Here is a 17,916-nt window from a genome sequence, read left to right as displayed (position 1 = left end):
CTGGTGGGAGGGAGCACTTATACTAGTTTAAAAAAATAATGCTGTTATGGTATCCTACACTGCCCTGACTTGTTCTTCAACTAATCAGCAGATGATATGGTATGAATTATAACTGCTTTTACTAAACAAACTATTTAATAAGTAAATATTTTCAGTATGTGATAGAGAATTATTACACTGGTTAAAAGAAGCAATTAACTCGAGAATCACATATATTAAATATTACTTTCTTAGAATTTTGAGTGAAGTGCCAAATTCCTTTCCTTACCTCTATACTCATTCACCTGAACCAATCTGAAATCATTTCACAAGCTTAGACCCTACATTTCATAATTTTATTGCAATTTGGTTTCTTAAATTTCTTTCCTAATCATTCCCATTTGAGACACACTAAAGCAAAAACAACAAATCTGAAATGTTAAACAGGATAGAAAAGAGAGCTGATTAAGAAAGTAAAGAAAGCCATACCAAAATATAGGTAAAATATATTTCATTTTAATTAGCAAATATTGTTTACCTGTGAGCCTGTGGAGTAGCGTCCAGGAGTTCGAGAACCAGATGTTTTCCCTGAGCCAATGGAACTCTCTGTACTTTTGCCACTACAACAATGTGTTCTCAGGCATTTCCCGTACTCTTTGCGTACCTAGCCAATTAAATATTAAGTTCTGTTAGCAAGTAATTCATTTTAGCTGGGAACTATGGTATAAAACATATGAGTTTTATTTTTAGATAATTCATATAATTACTTCCTTGCCCTATGGATCTAAAAAAGCCTGTTCGGCATATTTTTACAATGTAAAATAATAGCATTCATACCATCAAGCTTGAAATTTTGTATGACTGGAGGCTTTTAAGGCGTGCACACATACTCACACACACACACACACACACACACACACTCTGCACTCACACACACACACCTAATCGAAGCTCTTAGTTCAAAGAAAAAAAATGACTCTTCCAGACACTATTTTTAGTTTCATAAATTTGATATTAAGTAGCCTATTGGTACAATTGTCTTTAGGTAGAAGCCTAGTGAGGAAGTTACAGAGAGAACAGAGAATGAAGAAAGAGAGGAACAAGGGAGGGAAAGAAAATATTTAGATCAAAAAAAGAAATAGGTTGGGCTAAGCATTTCTTTTGAATTTACTTTTTTGAAGTTTATTTCTCTTATAAAAGATCAAATTTGCAACTTCAGAATATAAAATTCAAAATTTATTTCCTCAAAATAGTTCTATTCAATAATCATAGAGAAATGTGATTGCTTTTATAGCATCACTGATTAAATTCTTAATCCTTGTTATAGTACAAAATCACAGGGGAAAAAGACATAAACATTTTTTAGTTGTGTTTTCAAACAGGAAACTATATCAACAACTTAGGGGAAAACTTTTATCATATTTAAAATTTTTATTCCCACCTATTTAATCAAACAAGATATATAAAAAGAAAATAAAAACAGTAACTGCCCTAAATCATACCTCCACTACCAACGTCAACATCAACAAAAATAATCCCTAACTATGTGTTCGTTAACTAAAAACACATTCTGGGACATCTTACTGGTTATACGTTCACAAATTTATATTCGTTATGAAATAACACTGAATATATCTTATTTTTAGCTTTTTATACACTTATTTCACATGAGCTCCTACTTGCCACTATTTCTGAAAATGTAATATTCCAATGTAATTTTATTTAAAACAAAGCTATAAATATATACTTTTTCTGAGGAATGTTATTAAGAATCAAAAGCAAAAAAAGTGTGAATGATACATTAAAATTAATATTCAAGACAAACCCATCTTAATGTTATAAAAGTTCATTCTACTAAAGATATAGCAGAATCAGAGATAGAATATATTCAGATTTGTTTGAAGAACTCACATATATTGAAAGATTATTATGTGATAGAAACAACGATATAGTCAGGAGAATCAAAGCATGAAAACGGAGTGCTTGCTGCAAGTAGGTAGAGGGCCAAGGAAGCTTCTCAGAGAAGAAGACTTCTGAAAGAAGCTTCAAAAAATAGGTTGGAATTAGTCAGTTTAAAGAATAAAGTTGAAAAAAAGGAAAGACAAGAGAGAAAAAGTCATTCTAGGTAGTCAGGACAGTGAGGAAAATAGAGAGGCATGATGTGCTAACCTTTGAGGACTTTCTTTGATCTGAAATGCCAAATTATATATTCTTTTCAATATATTTAAAATTATATTATATTGATCTGTTTTATAACCAATCTCATTTATGGTATATTTATCAATAATTAGAAATAATTACTTTATTCAGTGTTTATAAGCCAATTCATATTTTGTTTATTTTTTAAAAGAAGTAAGTCTGTACCCACTTGCATGAGTTTCCACAATATGTGTGAGTTTGGGAGTGTGGAATAAAAAAGCTTCTAATGTTTAATCATTAATTGCTAGAAATTATGTTAGGCCTCTCTCTTAAAATGACTCCGGGATATAATTATTACCTATATTGTACAGATAAGAACACTGAAAAGGTTAAGTAATAAACATAAACTAAAAGACTGAAAAGGTTAAGCAATGTTTTTTATGTGGACAAATCCAAATCTCATGGGTGCTCTATGATCAGAAAGCTCTTTTTAAGATGTCGCATTTCACATTTCTAACATTAACATATGACCAAACAAGGCATTATATATTATTAACATTATTATTAAAGTAATCTATTAGGTTATTTCTTTCTCTATATCTGGAGAAAATAAGGACAAATGTTTTAATTAGATTCAAGAAAGCTTATAATAATCTCTACCCAAAGGTAGGCACTATCAATTACAGTTTTGTAATTTGCACTGAGTAAATGAAGCATGCCAAAAATCTAAGCTTTGATCATAACTTACATCCTACTTGTTTTTCCTAATATCCTCATTAGGGGATATTTTTCTTTTTAAAAGAGAAAGTGTCTTTTAATAAAGTGATTTAAATCTAAACATATTTCAGGAGACACAGAGAGAAGAGAAAAAAGAGAAGAAGGAGAATGAGAGAAAGAGAAGAACTTCCTTTCCAGTTAAAAGGCAGCTATATTGTATAAGCCATACCATGGACTATTTACATTTTCCAACAAAGGTTAAATGTTATGAACTGATTATAAAAACAACCAGCAAATCAAGATACCTGGTGATAACAAGTTCTACATTAAGCTATATTACTTATTGGACCATGTTCATGAGATTTCTTTTTTTTAGATTACAATAAAAGTTATTTGACTGTTCAGTCATTTGCATATTCTAATCCACTATTTCACATGACACTGCATCTTATTCCAATCAGATATAATATCTTATTTCAATGTGAGATTGTTTTATAATAGGAAGATGGAAAAAAGAACATGCCTTACCAATGGAATAATTTTCATACACACTTCAAAAATAAGATAATTATGAAATCCTCTGAGTTGTATCACATAATTGAGTGCATATCAAAAGAAAAAGTGACATCTCTAATGTTACCAGTGGAAATACCATTGATACAATCATGCAATCGACACTCAGAAAAAAACAAAAACAAAAACTAACAACTTAAAGTTTTATATTTATTAATCAGTTGAATCAATCAACTAGTAACCATATAAACCAAAATAACTCAAAAATAGAATGCTTCATATTTCTCCAATGAAAACATATAAGCAACTGCTAATTCAATCAGATGGCTTAAGAAGGTTCTCCTACAAGATTTTTGTTGTTAAAATATCCGTACTACGCAAAGCAATCTATAGATTCAATGTAATCTCTGTTGAAATTCCAATGGTGTTTTTCGTAGACATAGAAAAAAAAATCCTACATTTGTACAGAACCACAAATGATCCCAAATAACCGAAAAATTTTGAAAAAGAACAAAACTAGAGGTATCACACTTCCTGATTTCAAACTACATCACAAAGATACATTAATACAGTATGATATTGCCATAAAAATAGACACATAAACCAACAGAGCAGAATAGAGAACCCAGAAATAAAACCTCACACACGCGGTCAATTAATATTTGACAAAGAACCCAAGAATATTGAATGGGGAAAGGACAATCTCTTCAATAAATGGTGTTGAGAAAACTAGATAATCACATGCTGAAGAATGAAACTGGATCCCTATCTTAACATAACTCACAAAATTTAACTCAAAATGGATTAAGACTTAATTATAAGACCTGAAACCATAAAACTCCTATAAAAAAAACATAGGAGAAAAGTCCCTGGACATTGGTCTTAAGCAATGATTTTTGGGGGGTATGACATCGAAATCACAAGGAACAAAAACAAAAATTAATAAATAGGACTACATCAACCTAAAAAGGTTCTATACAGCAAAAGAAGCAATCAACAAAATAAAAATACAATCTACAAAATAGAAGAAAATATTTGCAAATCATATATCTTATATGGGGTTAATATCCAAAATATATAAAGAACTCATATAGCTAAATAGCAAAAAACAAACAATCTAGTTAAAAAAATGAACTTTGGAAACAAATAGTCATTTTACCTAAGACATACAAATGGCAAACATGAAAGATGCTCAGCATCAACAATTAGGAAAACCACAAATCAAAACCACAATGAGATATCACCTCACACATTTTAGAATGGCCATCATCACAAGGACAAGAGATAAGTAGTGTTGGTGAAGATATGGAGAAAAGAGAGCTCTTGTGTACTGTTGGTGGGGACATAAACACTATGAAAAACACTATGGAGGTTAAAAATTAAAAAAATAGGACTACCATATGATCTAGCAATCACACTTCTGGGTGTATGTCCAAAAGAAATGAAATCAGGATCTCAAAGAGATGTACGCATTCCCATGTTTTTTTGCAGCATTATTCACAATAGATAAGATATGGAAATGACCAAAATGCCCATAAATAAGTGGATGGATAAGAAGATGTGGTGCATATATACAATGCAATATTTTTTTCAGTCACAAAAATGAAAATCCTGCCATTTGCAACAACATGGATGGACCTTGAGGGCATTATGCTAAGTGAAATAAGTCAGACAGAGAAAGACAAATACTGCATGATATCATTTATATGTGGAATCTAAAAGAGCCAAACTCAGATACAAAAGAGAATAGTGGTTACCAGAGGTTTAGGGTAGGGGAAATGGGGAGTTATTGGTGAAAATATACAAACTTCTAGCTATAAGACAAAAAAGTTCTGGGGATCTAATGTATAGAATGATAAATATAATTAACAATACTGTGTTATATACTTGAAAGTTGCTAAGAGAGATCTTAAATGTTCTCACCACACAAAAGAAATAATAATTATGTGAGGTGATGGAGGTATTAGCTAACACTATGGTGGTAATAGTTTCACATCAAAATCAATGTACTATACACTTTGAACTTGCACAGTTATATCTCAATTATATCTCTATTTTTTTTTTTAAATAAAAGAAATAAAAGAAATATCTCATAGCCTATCTCTGCAGTTTCACAGAGAAGTACCTGATTTTCTGTAGGAAAAAAAGCAAACGATAATTCCATGTTTTCTGTATTCTCTGATTTGGGGCATGTTTTTAACACCAATAAAAATGGCACCAAAATTGAAAAATTCAAAACACAGAATAGATGAAAATAATATTATATTACTTGCTATAATAAGTCATAAAAGTAAGCTTCTAATAAGTACTTGGAAAATTTTTTCATGAAGGGCCAGATAGTCAATATTTTAGGCTTTGTGAGCCAAGAGGAAAAACCAAGGATTTTGTGTATATACTTATTTAAAATTTTAAATGTAACCATTTAAAACTGTAAAAATTATTCTTGGCTGACTGGCTGTAGAAATTAAAGCCAGCTGAATAAATTTGGCTTATGAACTGTAGTTTGCTGAACTCTGTTCTAATGAATCACAAAATTGAGCTTGATGACATATATTATTAAAAGATTCAATTTTATTAAATACGTTAAATATACTAAAAACTCTGGACTCATTTTTGGATATTGAGGGTTAATATCTCTACCTGGATATCAATGCACTTCTTAATTACACCAGTGATGTGTATTTGTAAGACCAGAAAAATAAAAATAATAACTGCAAAAACTCTAATAGGTATTTGGCTAATAAAAAATACTCACAATTAAAATAATTAATACATAAAGTATAAAAAATATTTTCTGCTATGTACAAAATTTCTGTACTAACATTAGTCCAAATTTCTAGCTAATATATAAAATAAAGATAATAGGTAAATCTAGATCACTATATTTGAAGATGTTATAATTGATTATGATATCCTGATATTCCCTTATTTATATGGGCATGCTGCTTTTTTCCTTAATCTCCTGATTTCACTCCTATCTTTCTACATATATATCTCTTGACAATCGGTTATGGCTTTCTTCTATCAAAGGTAGAAATCTTTCCCAAGTGCTTAGTCTCTCTGACTTCTTTGAAACGTTTTATTATACTGACCACCGCCTACTTCTGGACATTTTCTCCTATTTTTAATTTAATGTATTGTTTTGATTCTCATTCTTTTCCTCAGACACTCCCTTCCTTCTGTCTCTATTATTATTCATCATTCAGATGTCTTCTAATCTCTATAATCATCAAGTGTGGTATATTACTAGCTGTTTGAAACACCAAGTTCCTCATCTTCTTGGGGTAAAAAGACTGTTTTCCAGTCTTCCTACCTGTTTAAGTGGTACCATTGATTGTGTTCTATCTAATGGAAAGTGAGCAGAAGTGATGTGAGCTCTTTTGGACCTTTTATAGAAGTTTTTCTCTCCCTTTCTAAGACTGCCTGCTGAATGTCAACATCCAAGGTAACTGGAAATCATATATTGAGGTTGGTTGAACCTTCATCAGCCTGTGTCCCTTCATGGGGCACCCCTATCTACTGGCCGTGAGTAAAACAGTAAACATGTATTGGTTTAAGCAACTGTAATTTGAAGGGTGTGTACACTAAATATTCGGGAAAATTCATCTATTTTAATATAACTTCTTTTCTGTAACCTGAATTTATAGGCTAGAGTCATCATTACTATCATTAAAAATTACTAATAGCCTGTATTTATGATCATGTTAACATTTTTAATACCTACCACACATAAAATTGAAATAGAATGAAATTAATCTCATCTTGACAAGTGGACATCCCTTCCCACTTTTATTTTACATCCCATCAGTCTCTCTAACCAAAACTTGTAGAGATAGATGTCTCTACTCTTTATTTTCTTTCTTTTCTTTCTTAGAAAAAAAAATTCACATTTTGCCATTTTATTTTTAGAGTCACCTCTCAATATCTCGTAATTATTTTTATTATCTCCATGTTACACATGAGGAAACTGGGGCATGAAAAGTTAATTAACTTGCCCAAAGTCCCATAAACTTTTAGGTAGAGAAACTAAGATTTAGTCCCAGGCAGTCTTGGCTCAGGTGTTTAGGTGATCAAAACTATAAGTACCACATTTTCAGTAGAGTTAAGGAGTATAAGAGGAGAGAATCAATCTTGAGATTATAAAAATGCAAATGAATATTTTAGGTCTTTGTAGATATAAAAAATCACAAAAATAGACTAGTATAAAAATTAAACATAGCACTGTAATGATCCACTTTATAGAGTTTATGAAAGATGCTTTAAAAGAAAAAAAGTACAGAGACCATTACTAAGTACTCCATCATTTACTCAAAAAAATATAAATGTTATTTTATCATAAAATGTTTAGATATTTATATTTTCTAGAATATCCAAACTAATTTTTAAGGAAACTGAAAAATATATATTTCGTATGCCATGCCATATATATGTGTGTGTATACATGCACACGTATCACATACATACCATGCCTTCATAACATTTTAGAAAAGCTACTTCCTAATACACAAATTTTACACATCTGCCAATAAAAATATTAAAGACTAAATATTAAATATTAAAAAAAGTTGAAATCTTCAAGAATATAATTTTTGTACACTGTCCAAATCAAAAAATGTTTTGATTTTTTTCTGTTAAACACATTTACCAACTATTATGCTTTTATTTTGTGTCTATTTTGTCTTTACTATTTTAAAAGTCAAATCAGTGAAGTATTATTTCTTAGAGACCAACATATCAAGAATAATTTTGTTATGATTCCTTTGCTATCATTAGATGTATGCCATTTATTCCCGAATAGAGAATTCTGGCTTACCTTCTTTTGTAGGACACAATGGAAAATGAATATAAACATCCCCTGTAGAGAATTGAAAATGGTGAAGAGATACGCCATGATGACAGTGCTTTCATTAATATACATGAGTCCAAAGGCCCAGGTCAATCCTAAGAGGCAGAGAAGAGCTATTGCACCTATAACCCATGACCTGCAGAGAGAAGAAAAAATTAAGGGGTTTCAAATAATCAGTCTTTAATTAACACAATCAATTCATATCAACAAAACTGACACTGAAAAAATGTTACAGTAAGTTTTATTGACAGAAAATGTAAGACAGGTGGCATAAGAACTTTAGGATTTTAATGGGACTACAAATTTTCAAGCTTCAGGAGATATACATGAAAATGTTGTGAACACAGAAATTCAGTTAAGCAAAAGCACAATTGTACTATTAAATTATTCATGTAGTTGTTGCACATATGCAAATGACATGGAGATGTAATTATGGTAATGGCAAGAAAGAAAAATGTCTATAAACTATATTAGTCTCCACTGGTTTCACTGGTACAAAATTTGTTTGATTGGACTTTCTCCTAATGCTTCATCTGATACACCTTTACCCCATTTTTCCTTATTTCCTCTTCTATAAATTTTTTGTGTTTACTGACAAAAACAGAATTCTTATTAGAAGGAATCAGTATATGGAATACATTTTTGGATTTTAAAAGTTCTATTTGTCTGATTCTATAGTTATATAGAACAAGTGTGGGATATAGTGTATGAGAAAAAATAGTTCCACTCTGATATTTCTTTCAGCCTTTGGATTGCTGTCTTCTTTGTTACAATAGATTAGATTTTGGAAATCAGGCACTTGGCAGCTTTGTTGAACAGAAGCTTAAAGGCTCAAGGCATCTTCATCTCTTGGAAGTATCTGTAAACTCAAGGAAAAAATGAAGCTGAAAATGGGGATGGAGTGGTATGAATGAAGTAGTCTAGTATGGAAGACAAATTCTCAGTCTCCATTTCCCTACTTTTCTCTAAGCTGCCAATCTTAATAGTAATAAGCAGGTGACAAAAGTCCATATATTTATGGTTATATGTTATGTATTTATATCAACATAGAATGAATCTTTCCAATAGACTGGAATCCAATAATTGAAAATGGAATCCTTGTCAACTCCTCTCTAAGTAGAGAAGACAATAGGACCAAACCAGTCTAGATCTCTATATACTCATGAACCCACTCTTTCCTTTCACAGCACACCTTTCTTGAACAGGATAAATTAATATTTCTTTTCATCAGACTATTATCCTCTACTTACACTAAGTAAGAAATATTTATAGGGACTGAAACTTTGCAAAATAGAGGGAAAAAATCACATATGTTCACCATAATCTAAAGCTGGGTTTTATAAAAGTTTTCAAAGAGAACTATATCTTAAGAAAGATATAGTCTCAAAGTAGTCAATTATTATTAAAATCTTATTAAAATTAATCTCAAATATGTATGATTTCCTTTAAATAGTAACACTATATTTCAGAGTTGAATATCCACTAAAATTAACATGTTTCATTTAAAACATCAACATTTTTGAATGAAGAGTACCTAAAGGAGGCTTGCCATTGTATGTGGCATGCTTGCTTATATGATTTTGAAAACATCTTAGATGTCCATAGTTTCTTCTACAATTTAAATTCAGAAATATGTGAAGTTTCAAAGTAAAGCCCTCAGCTTCTTAGACATTGGAAAAGGGAAAAATGGAAAGAATTGCCATTAAATAAATTGCTATTTAGACTTAGAAATAAAATGATAGGATACAATACTCAACTCAGCTATTACCCACTAGAAAACATATTATGGGCCCAAGAATTAATAATATAAAATATCAGTGAGCCCAATTTCTTAAAAAAAAAATCAATGAGCCTATATATATATATATATGCAAGAAAATGAAGAAATAAGTGAAATGGCATTGGAAAAAAAAATGAAAGCAAAGGACTCTTCACCAGAAGAACAAACTGAAAGTCTAAAGCAAGGTCACCCATTAGGTTGCCAATTTTTACGTTTATTGTTGCAGTACATGTAACTTTAAAATGTTCAAAGAAAAAAAGCTCAAATATTAACATCTATGTTTATTTTTATTTGATTAGTACAGACTTGTAGCTTTGCTTCAGAAATTTAAAAAATATATTCATAAACAATTAGATCATTGATCAAGTGATATATATCAAATTGAAATATAATTTTGCATTTGTAAAATTTAATTTTTTAAGGAGGTATATTTTTCTTTTCGGAAATTTAATAAAGAAGTTCATTAATATCAATTGCAATTGGGCAGTTTCATAACCATAGATCATTTTTAAGATAAACTACTAAATTACAAAATAATTTTAGATGAATGATGTCCAAACAAACAACAGAAATGAAGACTATGCAGCACAGAGGAACACATCACAATGAAAGGAGAAAGCTACTAAAAGCGAAACAAGTCTGTACCACATGAAGCTGCTATTAACTGTGGCACTGAAATCAGATGATATCCAATTAAAGAAGTGAAGCAGAATTTCTTTGGCAGTACACCTGCAGCATATTTATTCTGCATAGAAGTTGTGTGCCTGATTATTTTCCTGCACAGTTTGCTCTTCTGCCTCAATGTGAATGACAGAAGCTCTAATGATTTTTCAGTACTGATCTGATAGCTGTTTCATGGGACCACACTGATAAATGAAATTTATCAGCCATTCAGGTCATTCTTACTTGATGAAGGGTCTGTTATCCTCATAGCTAAAGAATGCATAGACATAAAGACAAGAACACCAACATTAGCATTTTATGACAAAGAAATTCATATGAAAAATATTCTCCTGGTCCCCAAAGGCCTCTGTCACCCACCTCCCTAAAATCCTTAAAAGGCATTATAACTTTCCCTTTATATCTAGAAGGTAAATCTTAAAATGATCATGAGAACTTAAATAACAAAGAATAAAGTCAATTTTACAAAACTGCAATATCCCTTATGAGACTAAAGCATCCCATTTTTTCATCATGTGCTCATATTACTTGTGACTTGACAGAGACATTTATTTCTTAGAGATCGCATTTCTCTAGAGAATGAGAAATCATGAGCAATCTGAAAAAGGCCTGGGGGCATGCTTAAAATGACAGATTTCATGTCATCTAAAGATATCCTTATTCTGTAATATTAGTAGGTAAGATTACTTAATTATGGACAGTATGCTTCTAAGTAATTTTAACTTGCAGATGATTAACCTGAGTTAAATCTGAACATTATAGCCCTTTGAAAATAATTGATCCTGACTATATTAGAATTCTTTTCCGTTAGTTTACCGAGAAAAAAAAAATGAATAATCTTTTTGTAGTAATAGAAACAAACATACAACACCTGTTCATTATCACTTATATTTACTTATTTAGTATTATTTAGTATCATTCTGATAAAATAAGATCCCAGTGCCAAATTAGTAAAGACAAGTTAGGGAACATTTTAGATAATCTTTTTACAAACATAGCTGTTGCTCAGTGAATTATGATAGGGCAGAAAAGGAAAAGAAATTGTCTGCTCTTTTCTCTTACCTCTTGTCAGAGGCAATAGTTTCTGATATTATGCATATCTAAAGCTTTTAGAAAGGCCCCAACTGTGATGCATTTTGAATAAGAGAACTACTGATGAAAACCTCACTTTCCAGAATGATGAAAGAGTAAAGAATGGAGTGAGAGCCTAAGATTTGAAGCCAGTTTACCTGGGGTTTACGTTCTAGCTCAGCTATTTACTAGCTACTTGATCTAGGCAAAATTAATTAACCTGTGGTTGTGTCAGTTTTTGCATCAATAAAATGGTGATAATTATAATGTAAGTTTCTTGTGATAATGATATATTACATATACAGTGCTCAGAACAGTGCCTGACACATATTGTGTTCAGTAAATATTATATAGTGTTTATGTATTTAAAGCTAAAGTCACACTGAAAATACAGTATTTCTCCCTCAAAGAATAAAACACCAAATAATAAATGTTGATTAGCTAAATTCATTTGAGTATGTTTCAGGAGTAATATTATGCAGTAGAATAGATGTGGTTGAAATAAGTTTGTAGATGGAGCAGGGAGTGGCTGTGCTGTTTAATATGGCGACTATAGGCCACGTGAATTAATTTAAAGTTAAATTTATTAAAATAAAATAAAGTTTAAAATTTAATTCCTTAGTCACACTGTTCACTTTATAAGTCCTAAAAAGCTTCCAAAACTGCCATATTGGGCAGTGTAGTTCTAGAACATTTCTGTCTTCACAGGAAGCTCTATTAAACAGTGCTGGACTAGGACATTCAAAAAGAGAATTATAAGAAAGAAAATGGAATTCTAATTAAATAACACTATGGATATGAAAGATAAAGAGAGAAATGTTTCTAAGAACTGATCATGTTAAACAGTTATAAACTGTGCCTGTACTTATATTAATACTAAAAAGTTATATTACATGATAATATGATATGAATTGCATTATATGCATTTCCACTGCATCAGTATATTCCATTTGTGATGCCAAGTTCATGACTGGAATGAGTCTACTTTAATTTCTATAGTACAATGTCAAGTGAAAAAAGTTATGGAGGTTAACATATAGGAATACATGAAAGAATGCTCTACAAAATTATATTAAGCTATCTAAATATTTCACAGAATAAAATACTTGCACAATAACTGCTGAAGTGAGATGTTTTGACTTTAATGCAAAATATCCAAAAGAGAGATATTAGGGTGCAATTCAGCAGTTTTTTTTGGCAATTGTGGGGTCCAGCCAGTTGTGCCACTCAATAACAAAGGCTGTAATTCCACCTTCACTTACAATTGACTATAGCCATGTGTTTAGTGTCCACTGGGATACGACCACAAGTCAGTTGTGACATTTCTGGGTCTTGCCAATTATAGGATTGGAATTGGGCTTCCCTTGACAATCTTTCCCTCCTTTTGCTAGGATAAAGTGACAGTAGAACCTCAGACCCCATAAATTAAAGCTGTTAACTGAGATGAAACTGCCTTATTAGATTTAGACTACCTACTTTCAGATTCTTACATAATAAGTTTAAGCCACTATATTTTAGAGGATTTTTCACAGTGGCTTAGCCTGTGCAATAATTAATAGAGCACTTAATTTTATCTTTGAGCTATACAAATTCCGAGTTCATATTCAATATAGAAATTCATGCTAATGGACAAAGAACTATTAATTAATTTAATTCCCAGAATGACATAATTAATATACAATGGTTCAAAATCTAAACATCACTAAAGATTACCTATAACGTCATTGCCTTCTATCATTTTGTGAGACAGTCTATTGGCTTAGAGACTCTAGTTTTGTAATGTCTCTCCACCAAATCCAAATTAAATCAGCCATCAGTTATGCTGGCAGAGGTATACATGCTTTATTTATTTATTTATTTTTTAATTCTAAAAAACACATTTATGAAACTAGTTTCTAATACTACATAATTTTCATTCTGATTTACCAATGCAAGTCTATATAAACAAAAATCTCATTCCAGGTTGATGACTAAACCAACTTTACCACAGCTATTTTGAAGGTTTTATGAAAATATTGACATAAAGGCCTGAGATGCTCTTTGCAGATGTTAACAAGAACTTACATGTTATCTTATAATTTATAAGTGGTGATTTGTTGAAAATAACTTGCTTATAAAATTGTCAAAGAACATATAAGAAAGACCCCCCTTTAGCAAATATATTTTCTTTTGTCATTTATTATTTTATTCTTACTAATATAAAATAACTTTATTTAAATAGTAATGCCATAAATATTTTTAAAGCGATCATTAGAATCAAAATTGAAATTTTTATGGGTTTCTACATAGATGATAAAAAAAAACATATATTTATATATTCTATAACAATTCAAAAGCAGAAAAAAATGGCTATTAACATCTAGCTCCATTGGAGAGTAGCTCAAAATACATCTTAAAGAAAATAGATTTTTTAACGAAAATATTAACTTATAAATTACTGCTATAATGTAAAGACTCATAGTATATCAGTATAGACAAATGATGAATGGAAAAAATCCCGTTAGTTATGAGATATGCTTTCTCTGACTTCAAGAGTTCAAAATAAAATATTGTTTTTACCTAAAATTTATCTAAAATTTAATATAAAGGAGATAAATTCTTTAAATAGTTTAAAATTTTCCCTATGATATGTCCCTTCTATTATATTAAGATAGTATATAATTTTCTTAAATAGTGGGATGGGTAGAATTTGGTGTGCAGGAAAATGGAGTTGAGGCAGGATAGTTAGCCTAAGAAAGTGCTCCTCCCTTCCAGGATGCGGCTTTGGAATTTTTCCTCAATTCTTTACTCAGCTCTCTCCCTGTGGCTCTGGAACTTATCCCTTGTCCCTTATTCAGCCATCTCCCTGTTTTGATTCCAAGCAGAAGACTCCACCTGAGAAACAAGCTAAGACCAGGAAGCAGGATGGATAGCCTTGGGATACCCCTACCCCCAGGAAAAAAAAAAAAGGCTCCGTAATTCAGACAGCTCAAGGTAAACTCACTCTCTCTGAGTTGCCCATACTTCTCTTTTAAGGGTGTATTTTTACTTTAATAAAACTTGCACTTTCCTGCTTGTTGTTTGTTGTGCCCTTGAATTCTTTCTCTCAGCATGAGACAAGAACCTAGTCATCTGAACTCCAGGTCCGGGGTTCCTTTTTGGACTCCCATCCTGTGAGCTCTCTAGTATCCCAGTTATGGGAGGCATATTTGAGTATTTAATCCTCAGGCCAAAAGGTCTGGTAATGGATAAGTCACAACAGGTAAAGAAAAGGAATGACTCAGGCAGAATTGTTGATTCCATCAATTTCAAGATTAATACATTCTGAGATCCTCTGAAATTGTTCAGGAATTAGCTAATTGGTTTAGTGAGTGAACTGTATATTTAATAGTGAGAAAAAGAGCTATCATGATATATACCCTGATTAGTATCCCAATATTTCCAGGTTCACTATGCAGCTGAATTTACTTTTTCTGATATAAAACTAATTATGAATCTGGTTTGGGTTACTGTAGGAATGATAAAAGTAATATGGGTGAGTGTCTCAAGATAAAATTATTCTTTATTCCTCATAGAAGGAAAAAAGGTGATAAATACTTTTGCATCTGTATGTTGAGCAGGTTTCCTTTTTGCCTCTCAATCAACGAGGAGGCTCCCAAATTGAGGACTAAGAGGATTTAGTCGGCCATATTCTAAAAGGAGCCAGCAGCAACTCAAACTAATAGACCTTACTTCAAAATGATCTCTGAGACACTGCTTTGCCACATTACCAGTCCCCGGGGTCGTCCCAGTCTTTCAGACTAGAAGAGTACAGACAAGGCCCTTTAGGACTGCAATATTCACAGAACATAAGAAATAGTGAAAAGAGGAAAGAGACATCTTTACTTATATGAATCCTCCAGTCACAAATTTTAGCAGGCAGTAGAGGAAGAATGTTTGAAATGGGATATGTTATTGGAGCTTTAAATTGGTCAGGCATTTACTAACCAGAATAGACTGGCAAAGTATCAACATCTAGGGTAACGTTAAGAAATCTGCTATCCAGTGGTTAAGAAATATCTAAGAGAGCATAGCTAAAAGAGTATGATCAGAGAAAAATCAAAACATTTTGTGTTTACACCTCACTGAGGAACACTTATGAAAGAAATCCTGACTGCTTTACATTTCTAATGTATTTTATATTAGTGGAACTATACCATCCTAAAACTACATTATTATTTTACATTCTCTCTCTCTCTTTTAACCACTATGAGAAGATTAAAAGGAAAAGTCATTTAGAATGTAATTCAATATTTCTAACTAAAATATGAATGTTTCATTATGGTCATATATTTAAATCACTAAGTGTTAAAGTATTAAAAATTTTGAGAAAAATAAAGTCATATAACATAAATGTAAAAATGATGAACAGTGGAGAATATGATTATATTTCAACTCTGAATTTTATTACTATTAAATATTACTCTGAATTTTATTACTATTAAATATTTTATTACTATTAAATAAAAGCTGTATTACTACATTTTGTTCATATGAAATTCATTAAGAGAATGAAATGAACCAAGTAAATAAAATAAATGGCTTAAAATATATCATAAACACTTTCATTCCCATGCCTCAATATACTTATAATAATACTACAGATTTGAGAGCACAAACCAATATTAAATTTTAATCACAGATTTCACACCACCGATGAATTGGGTAAGCCTGAAATTAGGCAGAATTGAATATAATAAATCAGGATAAATAAATATTAAATCAATGACAGATAAAACTTTAATTATATTATCTCCACAATTCAAAAATGTTGTGTGAATTTTTATACCTCAATATAATATGGTTAAAGAACTAATTTATATATGAAAAAATTAAGTGTATTAATTATGAGAATGAATGATGAATTATTATAGTACACAGAGACAGCTACAAACATTATAATTTTGTATCTCCATCTATTATAAAAATGAATTGGTAGGTTTGATGCAAATAGATATAAAATTTGGAACCTTATGTTACAAACAAACAATACCACTGTATGATTACTTATTAATATAAATATATGAAAAGTAGTCTACCATAGTGACTGAATATATGGACTTTTGAATGAGCCTACCTGAGTTTGAATGCCAGCTGAGCACTTTACTAACTTTGTAACTTTGGGCTAATTATTTAACCTCTCTGAGCCTCACATTCCTCATTTGTGAAGTGGGGATAAACACAAACTTTCTTCCTAGGGCTATTTTATGCATTATATGAAACGGCTTGACACTTTTATCTAATACACAAAAGTGTGCAAATATGCAAAAATTTAATACACGAAAGTACTATATAAATATTTGTTATTACACTTATGTTGTATATTGACTTTATGACCTCAAAAAAAGGCTATAGGAAAAAATACAAACACAATGCTACATTAGGTTTCCTTTTAAGTGTTTTGGAAATTCATATATTAAATAGAAATCTGAAGAGAAAGAGCAAGTCACTGCTTCTTTCAGATATGATCTTTAATATTTACATTTTAAAAGCCTCAGTTTACAGACTTTTAGGCTTAGTAAATGCTATAAACTTTTATATTCTCAATTGAAATGGGGTATATACACAATTCTAATGAACATTAAAACTGAAACCTAGATTTCTCTGGATTACATGAGAAATCTAAATTTAAGTCATAAATATATGTATCCTCAGAGTTGAAAAGTCCACTAAGTTACTTCAATATTTCACCGAATATAATCATTTGACTATAACATAATGAATAAAAGACATAAAATCATATGGGAGATGTTCATTAAAATTTATTAAGAGATATATAATCTAAAATTGAACATTTTTTTCTAGTTTTGAAAATTTGAAATCTTGAATAGAAAAGATAAAATAATTGACAAGGTAGTTATATAAAGTAGTGTATTTTTTTCAATAATTTTTATCTTATAATCAATCTAAACTGTAGCTTTAGTCAGTAATATTTCAAGATCCATAAAATATTAGCAACAATTTGACATCTTTTACTTATTGATGCTTATAATTAATATCACAATGTTTCCTGACTCACTATAGGCAGTCCAATATTTTTAAGACTTAACACGGAGTCTTAGAACATGTGACTCTTTAGAACATGTGACTATAGGGCTGATAAAATGCAAGGAGATGAAGTACATTAAAGAATATATTGCATTCTTTCGGAATTTCTTTTTTAAGTCAGAAG

The 17,916-nt window shown here is 30.6% G+C and overlaps 1 protein-coding gene across 13 annotated transcripts in view; it reads right to left on the bottom strand.

Moving 5' to 3' along the window:
• ADGRL3 (adhesion G protein-coupled receptor L3) overlaps nt 1-17,916 on the bottom strand; it is a 726,915-nt gene that overhangs the window by 32,009 nt on the left and 676,990 nt on the right. For all 13 annotated transcript variants that reach the window (XM_039845304.1, XM_039845303.1, XM_039845307.1 and 10 more), the window contains 2 exons: nt 8,162-8,330; nt 518-643 (listed from right to left, as the gene is read on the bottom strand). In XM_039845304.1, the coding sequence (XP_039701238.1) occupies nt 518-643; nt 8,162-8,330 (295 nt within the window). The remainder of the gene's footprint in view (nt 1-517; nt 644-8,161; nt 8,331-17,916) is intronic.

This window comes from Pteropus medius, unplaced genomic scaffold, assembly GCF_902729225.1.
Source record: "Pteropus medius unplaced genomic scaffold, Ma_sr-lr_union100, whole genome shotgun sequence".
Taxonomy (NCBI): Eukaryota; Metazoa; Chordata; class Mammalia; order Chiroptera; family Pteropodidae; genus Pteropus; species Pteropus medius.
The sequence above is the reverse complement of the archived record's forward strand: the minus strand, read 5'-3'. Positions and strand labels throughout refer to the sequence as shown.